The sequence below is a fragment of the Gavia stellata genome, chromosome 6, assembly GCF_030936135.1.
Source record: "Gavia stellata isolate bGavSte3 chromosome 6, bGavSte3.hap2, whole genome shotgun sequence".
In the NCBI taxonomy this organism is placed as follows: Eukaryota; Metazoa; Chordata; class Aves; order Gaviiformes; family Gaviidae; genus Gavia; species Gavia stellata.
This window is the reverse complement of record NC_082599.1, coordinates 62,880,834-62,893,831: the sequence shown is the minus strand read 5'-3', so window position 1 is coordinate 62,893,831 and position 12,998 is coordinate 62,880,834. Positions and strand designations below refer to the sequence as shown.

The 12,998-nt window shown below is 39.8% G+C and overlaps 1 protein-coding gene across 3 annotated transcripts in view; it reads right to left on the bottom strand.

Moving 5' to 3' along the window:
• Window positions 1-12,998, bottom strand: part of LOC104254536 (solute carrier family 12 member 7) — a 68,424-nt gene that overhangs the window by 48,485 nt on the left and 6,941 nt on the right. For 2 of the 3 annotated variants that reach the window (XM_059818654.1, XM_059818655.1), the window contains exons 2-3: window positions 2,464-2,558; window positions 964-1,086 (exon numbers count right to left, since the gene is read on the bottom strand). In XM_059818654.1, the coding sequence (XP_059674637.1) occupies window positions 964-1,086; window positions 2,464-2,558 (218 nt within the window). Of the gene's footprint in view, window positions 1-963; window positions 1,087-2,463; window positions 2,562-5,897; window positions 5,906-12,998 lie in introns of all 3 variants that reach the window. The other variant, XM_059818653.1, reaches the window with a different exon arrangement.

The window sequence follows — 12,998 nt, the reverse complement described above, 5'->3', positions numbered from 1 at the left end:
CTCGTATCTCGAGCTGTGTCTTCAGATAAGAAACAAATACAGAACAAGCACAATGAGACAAACAAAAAGAAACCCCCCCAACAAACAAATGCAGGATAAGCAAAAAGATAAAACAAATAGCTGGACTTTATTTCCTCGCCCTTGCCCATCGTCCTGGTACCAACCCCCTATACTAGTCAAGTCCTAATGCAAGCAGTTCTATTGTAAATATTCAGGTACCATACCATAAATCTCTCTTCCAGGCAAATGAGCTCCAGCTCTAACCCTACTTTCAAGCACCTATTCATATCTGTCTCTTCTGCTAGGTGCTCATTTCCTTTTATTCATTCTTATGTGTTTCTCCTCCTTTCTCCATAGCTCAGCATACAAGCTCAGTAGCAGCAGCCCTTCTACACAAACACAAGTGACTCCCAGTACTCTCCTTTTCCCAGTAGCTACCCTAAATTTCTTAGTTTCAGTCACCACGCTCAATCAGTTCCAGCACAGCATCCCTCCCTGCTTGGGAGCTTTGGTACTCGGTCAGGTTTTTGATCCAAGCTTTGTCCTTCTGAAACAGCTCCCTGCTCAGAGGGATCAATCTAACCTCTCACTGCAGACTCAAGTGCTGCATACATTCCATTTCTACAGAGGCCTAGAAAAATCATACCGTATCCTCACCAGAGGTAGACAAAAGGTACTGATGCTCATACAAGGACAGGAGGAAGAGGAAACTAAGTGCACTGCATGCTTCAGGTCCTAGCTTTGCACACATTTTATCTAGAGCTTTTACAGCAAGGTCTTGCTAAAACATGCTAAGAAGTACACTGAATTAACACAAGTGCTACGGCAAATGCTCCAATTTTAAATACAATATTAACAAATCTCACTCCTGTTTTTAGGTATCCATGTATTTTCTTTTTAGGTTGAAAAATGCTCTTCTTTGTGCCCAGCTTTGCCTCAATAACCTATTAGAAGTTTAAATACCTTGACTTCCTTTCGCTTGCTGTCTTCATCTGCTTCATGCTCCACCACACCTTGAGTCAGATTAGTGTAGTTTGCTAGTTTATTAAGAAGAGATGACACCATGGGATTACTATCCATTTCTTCCTGTTGGGATTTTAAGAATAATGCATTTATTAAATAGGTTTTTTAAAAGTCATGATTTTATGATACTATTTCAAACACATTCTTAACAGGTCAGCCCCGATTCACCCAAATCCAAAAATTAGCTCAACAAAATACCAGTCAGCTTTCAACCAACAAGAGTTCTAAATCTTTCTAGAAGTTTAACACTATGTGGCTATCTTGCAATATTTCTTTCACTTTTTTACACTATCTTACAATATGCAGCTTGTACAGCTGGAATATAAGGGAAATCTAGAGAAGGGCCATTGTTAATTATAAAAATCTGTTCCTATCACAATACAGTTTTTAGGGGATTGTACTGGCAGGTCGAGTCATTAGGGTGTTTTTCCAGCATCTTGCTTGTGTCTAGAGAGTGGCCTCAAATGATTCTCTCAAGCACCAAGATACTTAAGGAAAACATGAGAAGAATAAGACTGGAGGAAACATACTATGAAACGCATATACTACCCCCAAAAAAAAAAAGATTCACCACTACAACAGCAATGGTGATGAAGTCACTAGAAGGCTTTCAAGGCAACACTGTAAGAGCATGGTCTATAATCTCAGATACGTAAAAGACAGTCATCTTTATACCATCAGCTGAGGTTTTTATGTCAGCCACTATTCAAAATAACTGATGCAAGCATATATTCAAAGGAGATTAGGGACAAAAAGCAGCTATGGCCAATTTATCAACACTGAGGAATACCACAGCTAATTTGAAAAACGTGAAGTTTTGGACATTGCTTTGTGGAATAGAGTTTAAAGGAAAGAAATTCAGTGGCAAAACTCTATCACCACGGTTTCTGTCAAAAAATAGTAAGAAATTCCAAACATGACAAAGAGAGACAATTAATGACCAACATTACTTTGATCCTTAGCACAATCTTCTCTAAAACTTAGTGGAAAAAAAAATAAAAATACATTATTTGGGTCATGCAAAAAGAGAGAACTGAAAGATCACATCTTCTGTGCAAAGATATTTGAAAGGAAGAAGAGAGGCGCACAAGACGACAAGAAAATAGTGGGTAAAATGCAACAGCAAGGTGGCTAAGCAAATAATGTTGGAAGGACCTTGTTTACCGTTAACAGCAAGCATCAAAGCAAGACCAGTTGATGCTGCTAGAGCAGAACAACTCAGGTTAAACTTTACTAAAAGTACTATTTAATTGCAAAAGTGGAACTTAAACGTACCATGTCAATACACTTTTCTTTTCCTGTAAATGATTGCAATCATTCAGTGAATTAAACGGGTATTACACTTGCATTATAAAGTAGACGTTTATATTAGAAAGTAGAAATCTTACTACCAGAGCCTCAATCAAAAGATGAAATACATTTTTGGGTTATTTAACTTACCTCAAAGAGAGCCATATTCTTTCCCTCATACATGTTTCCTCTGTCCATCTCTGCACTGTTAATAAATGGACTACTTTCCCTGGCAATCCCATCCCCTGCTGGAAAATTGCAACAATTAGAAACAAAAGGGAAAAAACACAAGGTATATCATAAAAGGAATAGTCTTACTTAAGTCTCACTTAAAAGCACTTGACAATAGAATTTCACATAAACCTTCTGGGCAACAACAAAAACTCCCAACCTACCTTTTCATTACTTTACTGACTCCCTCAAAAAAAAAAAAAAACACCCAGTAGTTGAGGCAGAAATTTATGAAAAACACAACGTAAAAGGAATTATTTCGTAAAGGTTGTGGCAACTCTTCCATGACACACTATATTTGATATTTCAATAAGGAACAGAATAATCTCCTTAAGCTGTAGCTCCCCTGACCTGCTCTGGCACACCCCTCAAAAAACACAGGATCACTTTCACTGCCTTCCAGCCCACGCAATACAAAAGCTGTAACATGCCAATACGGTCACAACATTGGCATTTCCTAACAGCCTCAAGTCCTTGCCTACGCCACTTTGCCTGTCTGTGCGTTTGTCCTTGTATTCACAAATTACAGCAATAGCACTGACACAGTCTCTTCGCTATAGAACTAAGGAACAGCCGGAGAACAAGTTGCACTCTTTTCCCCACGTCCCCCACTCTGCCCCCTCCAGGACACTTCTCCCCACATGAAGTCCCAGAACAAAGCTCTTGCAAACACGGACACCAGTCTCAGCACAATGTATTATCTTGGTTGTAATAAAGACAGAAATAGATCTCGGTCCCTCAAGCAGATGAGTGACTACATCCCTGACGGATTTCCTACCGCTCTCCGTAGCTCCCTCGTCCAGCAGACACTCCATAGTATCACTATACTTATTGGTATCATGACATAGAAGCCACGTACTATAAAAGACTCAAAAAGATAGCTATCATGCATTAGGGCTCTCGAATTAATCCCACGATCCAGAGAAGAACTGTTGATGAATTCATCCACAACTACTGTTCTTATCCAATGCGTCTCCTTCTATCCACATCCTCCAGCTTTCATTTTTCTGTTTCTCTACAGTTTATAATTGGTCCCCCGTTGCTTCAACTCCTACAGCCTGGCTAGGTCCCCCTCCTCCCACAATGCTTAATGCAAGGCCAGCAGAAGGAGCACTCTGAACACAAAAGAATCTCCCTCATGGACCTGCACGTCGAGATGTGCATGGAACATGCTGGTTTGGCACAAGATTGTCTGAGAAATTGGTATTTATCCTTTAATTGGCTCCTTCGTATTTAGAGAAAGATTCAGTTAGCCTTTCCATAAATGACACAAAGCAACTCTGTCCCCCAAGCAAATACATGCCGATTCCTCTCATCATCTTGCTAAAGCATACAAGCACTAGAACTTCTTAGTTAAGACATTGCACTTTCTTCCAAAGATTTCTGGAACACTGGTTTTCTTTTAGCTCCATTCCTTGAAATGGCCACGTTATTTCTGCTGAAGTTTTTACAAAGCATTCTTTACAAGGCACATTCCCAAGTCAAAATAAAAATAAGGTTGCTTGATATTTGTCTTGCTAAGACCACACTTCTATTGACTTTCTCACCTATTGACAGCTGGTAGCTGTACTTATTAGCTAAAAATCAGTACTCCCTTTGGGGTACTTCCAATTCCTTCAGAAAGGATTACTCTTCAAAAAGTGAGCTGGGAAATTTCAAGTGTTGCTTTGCATTCATACAGAGTGATCAGCATTATCTCTTTCAGCTCTATTTGAAAGAGCATCAATGCTGAAAAAGTGACCACAAAAATGTACTGACAAGTACTCTCTCATCTGCAGTTCGTTGACTAATCCTACAATTACGAACACCTTTGAACAAGCTCCTTTGAGTTTTCAGCATTGCTGTCAACAAAATCGATATTGCCTGTAAATTAAAAAACAATGCCTTTGGGATTATGCTTATTTAATATGCTTAGAAATACAGTGAGCCTTACAAACATGTAACTCAAATTGAGATGTATTACATCATCCAGTAGAAAGAACTAGTTTTAGGACTTTAACACACGGTCAACAACTATGGTGAGGTTAAGAAAATTAGATACTATCCCAATCTTTAGCTCATTCCTTCTTCAAAAGAAGGGATTCATTAGAAAACCAGAACGAAAAAAAGTCAGGATTTACACTTTTCACAAATGCTGTAAAATATTGCCTCTGCTGCATCAAGTGGAATGGAGCAAATAGAAAAAACTATTACCGTTGCTTCCACTGAGGTAATATGGAATATAAAAATAGGTACTTTGTTCCACTAATAAGTCTCAAGCCATTTACAGCTTTATGTTTTAAGCCTACTCCCTTGAATTCTATGAGAAAGCTTAAAGATAATCAAATCATAGAATCATTTAGGTTGGAAAAGACCCTTAAGATCAGAGTCCAACCATTAACCTAACAATGCCAAGTCCACCACTAAACCATGTCCCTAAGCACCGTATTTACATAGGTTTTTTAAATACCTCCAGGGATGGTGACTCAACCACTTCCCTGGGCAGCCTGTTCCAGGGCTTGACAAGCGAATCACCTTTCCCTCAGGCTTCTCTGAAATTGCGTTAACTCAAACTCTTCTCAGGTGTGGAGGTGAGCTAAATACACAAAAAAAATCAGTTTCCAGTGTAGTTTTAGACATTCCTCTAAGCTGCACATGTCTTCTGGAATCCAATTAAAGCACTCCAAAATTCTATACTTACTGTTGCTTGACGTCTGAAAGTAATTCAAGTTATGAGGGTTTACAGGCAAAAATCTTACAGAATCACTAGGGTTGGAAAAGACCTGTAAGATCATCAAGTCCAACCATCACCCCAACCCCACCATGCCCACTAAACCATGTCCCGCAGTGCCACATCCACACGTTCCTTGAACACCTCCAGGGATGGGGACTCCACCACCTCCCTGGGCAGCCTCTTCCAATGCTTCACCACTCTCTCAGGAAAGATTTTTCCTAATATCCAGCCTGAACCTCCCCTGGGGCAACTTGAGGCCGTTTCCTCTTGTCCTGTCACTTGTCACTTGGGAGAAGAGACCAACACCCACCTCACCACAAACCCCCTTTCAGGTAGTTGTAGAGAGCGATGAGGTCTCCCCTTAGCCTCCTCTTCTCCAGACTGAACAACCCCAGCTCCCTCAGCCGCTCCTCATCAGACTTGTGCTCCAGACCCCTCACCAGCTTCGTCGCCCTTCTCTGGACACCCTCCAGCAACTCAATGTCCTTCTTGGAGTGAGGGGCCCAAAAAAATCTGGACTAGATTATTAGTCCATCTGAGCCAGTATTTCATTTTGGACCGCCACTGGTATTAAAAGATCTATAAGAAAAAGGCAAAATAAAAACAACAAAAAGATCTTCTATGGGCTTGATTCTGGTACAGTGTTTCCTCTTGTCTTATGACACACACAAAAAACCACCTGTTGATGTGACACTTCATTCCACCCAACATAAGGTGATCAAAGCCTAAGCTCTAGAAAGAAATCTGTTTTCCACCCCTCAAATATATACTTTTAAAATTATTATTACTATTTTTAATCTGCTATGGAATGTTCACATACCATAGCACAACTCTGCTTACTGATAGACCAGTAGACAAAATAAAGCCATAACTAATGCACCTTTCCTAGAAACCTGTCCGGTATTTTCCGTGTTGACAGGACATGCAAAAATTCCTACTCTTGATTTCTACAGATACTCGAGCACTGTGATGGGTGTAGCTATATTTACATGGAAATCAGCTGCAACAAATCACATTTTCTTTTCTCCATGAGATACACAGCTACAAGCAGAGAAGGTAGAAGACACGTCTCAAGTTTGGGAGGTAACATTCAGAGTGCTCACGCAGATGATCACAACAGGCACTCCCATACACCCCAGCCCCCCAGTTGCCGATGGAGTGTAACCCACACAAGTTATCACAAACCACCCCAGCATTGTGCTAGCCTGAAGTTTAGAACGGCCAATGCTATCAGATGATCTCTCATTAACATTTCCACACACCAAACAAAGCTGATGTCAGAAATATGTCTGCATATCACAATTCAAAGTGTTGGTCATAGAGGCAAAAGACAGCACGTTGTATGTATTCACATTCCTCAGAAGTTTCGGAGCAGTGATCCTCACAAACACTGACAGGTAGAATACTTTAAGGTATGTTACCAGTTAACAATTTCTAAGCTGATCCAAACGGGTCCATTTTATATTGGGTAAGATAGAACCCACCAGTATGGCTTAAACAGGCAGAAGCCACCTTTGCCACCAGAGAGGTGGCCCTCTCTTCTCCCTCTCACACTTACTACTGACCCATTTGTGTCCCCGTATCACACTGTTCCTCACACAAACAGAACTATTCATTGTAAATGCTACAGCAGCATGTGCTTAATGCTGGGCTGGGAGAGAGTTGTTTTGCTTTTGTTTGTGCTGCTACTTTTAATCCAGATGAGTTTGTGTGTTCACTACACAAATGCTTGTGCTGCCACTAGAGACACCGTCAGTGTAGGAACGAGCACTCGGTGTAAGCAAAACCACTTCCTTAGCTTTGATGCCACTACTACTAAGTCACAGAACTATAGTAACTGGTTTTCTCCCTTCCTCCCCACCCCGAATCAAAAGAGGTAGAATACAAAAAAAACCGTGTTACAGGTGTCTTGTCTTGGGGAAAGCAGCAGAGCAGGGCTTGGGGTAGAAGGAAACGATCATTTAAGTGATCCTAAATTTGCACTAGGATGCCTGTTCAAGAGATTAAGGCCAAAATATTAGACCATCTAATCTGATTTCCTGTCTTTCCACAGGTTGCAGAATTTCATTTCTGCATTAGGCTCCGTAACTTTGAAAAAACATACGGAGATTTCACCAGTGTCTCTCTTGATGTTTTCAGAGCTGAAACAAGAAAAAAGCCTACGCATTTATCTTTATTAAGATTAAGGTTTTTTTAATTACTGGAAAAATATCAAACAAATTGTTCCTTATTTCTATTTAAATTTGCCTCTTTTCAGACTTCTAGCTATGATATCCTAGCACGCTTTCCAAATTTAAACACTCACACTTAGCTTTTTCTATCTGTGAAGGTAACTATACTTATCAAATAACCTCAAGCTTCCTTTTGAAAAAACTAAAACAGTTAAGTTCATAAAACATTTTCCCAACCTTTAATAATTTTTGTGGCAACATTCTCTCTGGTTTTTAAGTTATGCAAAAAAAAATTTTCAAACTTGAAAAATCAAACACAGCCTTCTAACACCAGTATCAGTCATGCTATTTACAGAAGTATAATCATCACCTCGCTACTCCACGGATCACATTAGCCCTCTTTACCATGGCATTAAACCAAGCTCATGCTATTCTATTCCAGTCTGACCCCTAAATCCCTTCCAGATTCACTGCTTCCCCCACTACATCATCATTGTTCACATTCAAGAAATGTTCCTATTTGCCTTTGTATTCAAACACATTTTGTCCAAAAAAGCGCAAGCATCTATGTCCCCTGTCATGCTGTAAGAGTTTAACATCTATCTGAAAAATAAAAGCAGATTCTTTCTATATGGCAAAAGAATACAGCTGGTGTTCAAAGAAATGAGAATGATCTAAAACTTTTGAACACACGGCCTCAAATAAGCTCGCCTGGCTATGATAAGGTATAGCTGTTGTCTAAACAAGTAGATGTGTAAAACTACAAAGTTTTGCTTCCCATTAAAAATTTCTAACTTTATATGCTACTGTCTAAAGCAGAATGCAGTTGAAGAATAGTACTTCACAGAAAAGTCCTAACCTCTCATTAGTTTCCAAAAGGCAGCTCTTAATCACAGCCCACGTACCTTGAAGTAGGTTCCGGTTAGCCAGAAACAGGTGAAAAGTAACAGCTTTTAATAAAAACTATGGTAACGTTTTCATTAAGTTAGTATTCATTCACATTAAGAACAAACCACTACACACTGAGAACATGAAGATAAGATCCCATTTGCAGAAGGGTAAACAAGCATTTACTGTTAATGTAAATAAAAGCTTTAAGGTAAAAATACAGTTCTAGTGACTTAAATTTTATGATCTATAGAAGTGTCACGTCCAAGAAAGCTGCCTGTGGCAAAAAATGTAGTTCTATTTCTCTATCATGCATATTTACTTCCTGTATGTCCAAATTTTTAATAGGCAAGCAACTAAAGAGAACTCAGACAAGCTTAAAAATTTTATTTCTTACCACTCCTAAACAAAAAATATATAGAAGTATTCTTTAGAGCTCTAACATAAACTCAAGTTGCCTTGCTTTAATTCAAGTTATGAAAAGGCATCAATAACCTTGTTTGAACACATCCTGCCTCTGAATTTTTGCATCAGATGGGTTTAAGAACGCAGTGCAATCTACTTCAACGTTGTAGGTTATTGGGTTTTTTAGTAAAGAAATGTCTAAATATATTTACTGTATCACCAATTTCTTGCATTATTTTTATCAATGACTAGCACAAATCATGTAAATTATCTTGAAAAGCAGAACAAGGTGTACTTAAGCTTCTTGTAAACCCCTTTACATAATGGAGGATTCTAATACTACACCCATCACTTACCTTATCAACATCACTAAATTTTAGTTTTTCTTTACTTAGGCTACTATTATAATCAAGCACAGCCTACTTCTAATGAAAACACACTGCAAAAGCTCTTTATCAATTCTTTATAATACAGCTGGAAGTACAGAACCTGCTATTTCAGTAAAAGAGTCATTAGAACCATGGTTTTGCCTTTTAGAGAGACTCACTCGGATTTGGCCCGCTTTCTTCATAATCTTGTTCACTCATGATTACGGAAAATCAAGTCATTCCCCTCTGCTGATTCTTCACATATCAAGAACTGAAACAGGAAACTGACAGTTGCTTCCTCCCAGCTTTGTGTAAGACCTCAAATCCTGTTTCTTACTAGTATGGGATTAATCCTGAAACAAGTCATTAAGGCTTCATGCAGGGTGAAGCATGCACACGAGACGGCCAAACTACATGACAGTCACTGAACTCTGTAAAGAGAGTTAAGCTGGAGGATTTCCGTCACCAATAAACACCATGCTTAGTGAAATGGGCAGGATCAAGTTACTAAAACATCCCGTGCCTTCACCTAATAATAAATACATTTAAAGTTTTCTTGCCATCAAATAAATTTACTTTAAAATACTTCCACTAAGCAGATCAGTATACATTAGCGACAAGAAGTATTAACCTATTCCAACGATCTATCTACTATTAAACAAGCCAATTTTATGCATCAAGTACGTATTAGCAGATCTTAAGCAAGTTAACGATAAGTATAGTTGCTAAACACTGACTTTATGTACAAAGAGCTTGCATTAATTGTACTTAAGATGTGGCAGATAAAAAACACTTTAAAATATAATTCTAGTGACTTTGCAAGCACTCTCTTTAAAAACAAGTATTTTGAAATTATAAAGGGGTCCCTCTTTAAGACTGGCTGCATAATTTGTTAATTCTTGTTCAGATTAGATTAATGCATAAACTAGAAAACAGTGCTGTATCTATTGCACACATTCTACACCAGCCTTAAAGAACTTCATACAAACTGTTTCAGTTCTATTAAATGGATGTTATTGCTTAGAACAGACTAGTTCCTGTCGTCAAATCTTTGAATGACATCCAGAATTTAGTTTTCTCTGTGATCCTAACACCTATGCCACAAGCACGGTCAACTGTGGAAAGGCTGAAAGGGTTGAAGGCTCCTTCCAAGCCCATTTCCCAAAGTTCCTCCTTCCTAGAACCAGCTCTGGTGCTTACTATGCTCCTAGAAGAGCCACTTTAACTCACAGATGCTGCAAAAAGCCTGCCTCCTGTATCTCCCCATTTTGATATCCACCCCACCCCAAACCCCTGGATTGCTTCTTGTTCCTCGCTAGCAAAATAAAGCGGCTTGTGCAAGTCCTCAGCAGATGTTCCACAAAGCAAGAAAGGCCAGCAGAAGATAGAGATAGGACTGGTCACTGATCTGTGAGCAAGCTATTAGGTTGTTTATCTCTGTCCTGTAAGTTTCTATCAGGACAGTTCTACAGGTAACAAAGTGAAGTTCTGACGTGTTTTCAAGGACGTTCTAAACTTTCCTTTCTGAAGCTAGAAGAAAAATATGCAAGCTTCCCATTCTTCACAATTGGAATTAATCTGCTAAAAGGTTTTATTCTCTTCCAAAAGTAAGCTTGTAGGAAGATGCTTTTAATTTTAAAAAGTTTCAAACTTGTGTGCCCCTTGTCAGAAGGCAAAAACCAGAACAAGTTTTTCATTTCTTCTTCCAGAAAGAGAGGATTTTTTTCAGAAGATACATGAGTTTAAAAAAAAAAAAATAAAAATCAGTTTTTGCAAAGCAGTTACCACTCAACATCTCACCGCCCAAAGGCTCCCAGAACGATTTCCTAAACAGGTTGAATGCTGCTTATTTTTAGTTGCTATGAGTTAGCTAAAGGACACAGCTAATTAAGGTACCTAATTAAGAATGCTAGCTGTTAAAATCAGGAAGCAGATAATAAATACTGTCCAACCGACACAGACATTATTAAGCCATGCTTTCCGATAGCTGTGATTCAAAAGCAAACTTACTCAGGGACCATCTTGAAGTTTGTATACTGCTAACTGTTCATGAATCTATCTTGAAGATCCTGAAGATAACTGCTCATGAATCCATTACCATCAGACCTTTAAAAATAAGTAGGTAACACTTTTGATGCCCTAAAACTCAAGGACGGCAATTTTGAGGGTTGAGAAGCTGCTCAACAAACAGTTATACCTCTTGTAAAGCAGGGCAGCATAGCAAGAACCTAGTGTTACACAACCTACTGCATCAAAACTTCATCCAATTTTGCAACTACTTGAAAATTTGCATATGAAATCAGAGAGACCGCAGTTTTCATAGACTTCATGTGGTGGGTTGATGTTGGCTAGCTGCCAGGTGCCCACCAAGCCACTCTATCACTCCCCCTCCTCAACAGCACAAGGGGAGAAAATAAGATTAAAAAGCTTGTGGGTCAAGAAAAGGTCAAGGAGATCACTTAGCAATTACCATCATGGGCAAAACAGACTTGACTTGGGGAAATTAATTTAATTTATTGTCAATTAATAAGAGAGTAGGGTAATGAGAAATAAGAACAAATCTAAAAACACCTTTCCCCCACCTCTCCCTTCTTCCCAGGCTCAACTTCACTCCCAACTTCCCTACCTCCTCCCCCCAAGCAGCACAGGGTGACGGGGAATGGGGGTTGCGGTCAGTTCATCACACGTTGTCTCTGTCGCTCCTTCCTCCTCACGCTCTTCCCCTGCTCCAGCGTGGGGTCCCTCCCACGGGAGACAGTCCTTCATGACCTTCTCCAATACAGGGTCCTTCCTATGGGCCGCTGTTCTTCAAGAATTGCTCCAGCATGGGTGTCCCCCCCATGGGGTCACAGGTCCTGCCAGAAAACCTGCTCTGTCATGGACTCCTCTCGCCAGGCAACTGTTCCTGCATGGGGTCCTCCATGAGCTGCAGGGGACAACTTGCATCCCATGGTCTTCACCACAAGCCTGCTCTGGAATCTCTGCTCTGGCAACTGGAGCACCTCCTCCCCACCGCCTTCTTCACTGACCTTGGTGTCTGCAGAGTTGTTTCTCTCACATATTCTCACTCCTCTCTCTTAGCTGCTGTTCGCAGCTTTTTTTTTTTTTTTACCCTTTCTTACCGACATCACCGATGGGCTCAGCTTTGGCCAGCAGCGGGTCTGTCTTGGAGCCAGCTGGAACTGTCTCTGTCTGGCACAGGGGCAGCTTCTGGCATCGGCTCACAGAAGCCACCGCTGCAGCCCCCTCGCTACCAAAACCTTGCCACATAAACCCAATGCACTTCACCACATATTTTTCTTTCAGCAGGGAAGGAAAAAATGTTCACAACCATTGCTGGGAGTGATGACACCTTCTCCACTAAATTTGTCTGCTGTCACCACTGTGTCAAAGGTGCAAAGAGCCAAGGAAAACATATTCCAAACCTGAAGTACTCTTACTAGCTTAGGGTAGGGAAAGGTAAATAGAAACCTGACAGGGTAAGCCACACTATTAGCAGAATTAAAATTCTGCTAGCTACTGTCTGGATAGTTCACAAAGCCATGGCATACAAATAACTGCAGTTATACAAATTATAGCGTGTACCAGAAACGTTCCTTGTCCAACTGGTACACTGAATCAAGTAGGAAAAGAAATACTATCCAATTATGCAAAAAATACCACATAAGCCACAAAAGAATTGTGTAGAAAAAAAAAAAGATTGGTAGGACAATTCATTTAAACCAAGAAACACATTTTGTTAAGGGGGGAACCCTCAAGCTTTAATATTTCTACTCAGATTCAGAAAGTAAGTCCCTTGTGACAACATTCTATAGTTCACCAGTCTAGCAAGCAAATAAAAATAACGCTAATTGTTTCATTCCCCATGCTTTAGTATCTCTTTTTATGTAAAGCAACAAAGGACAAATT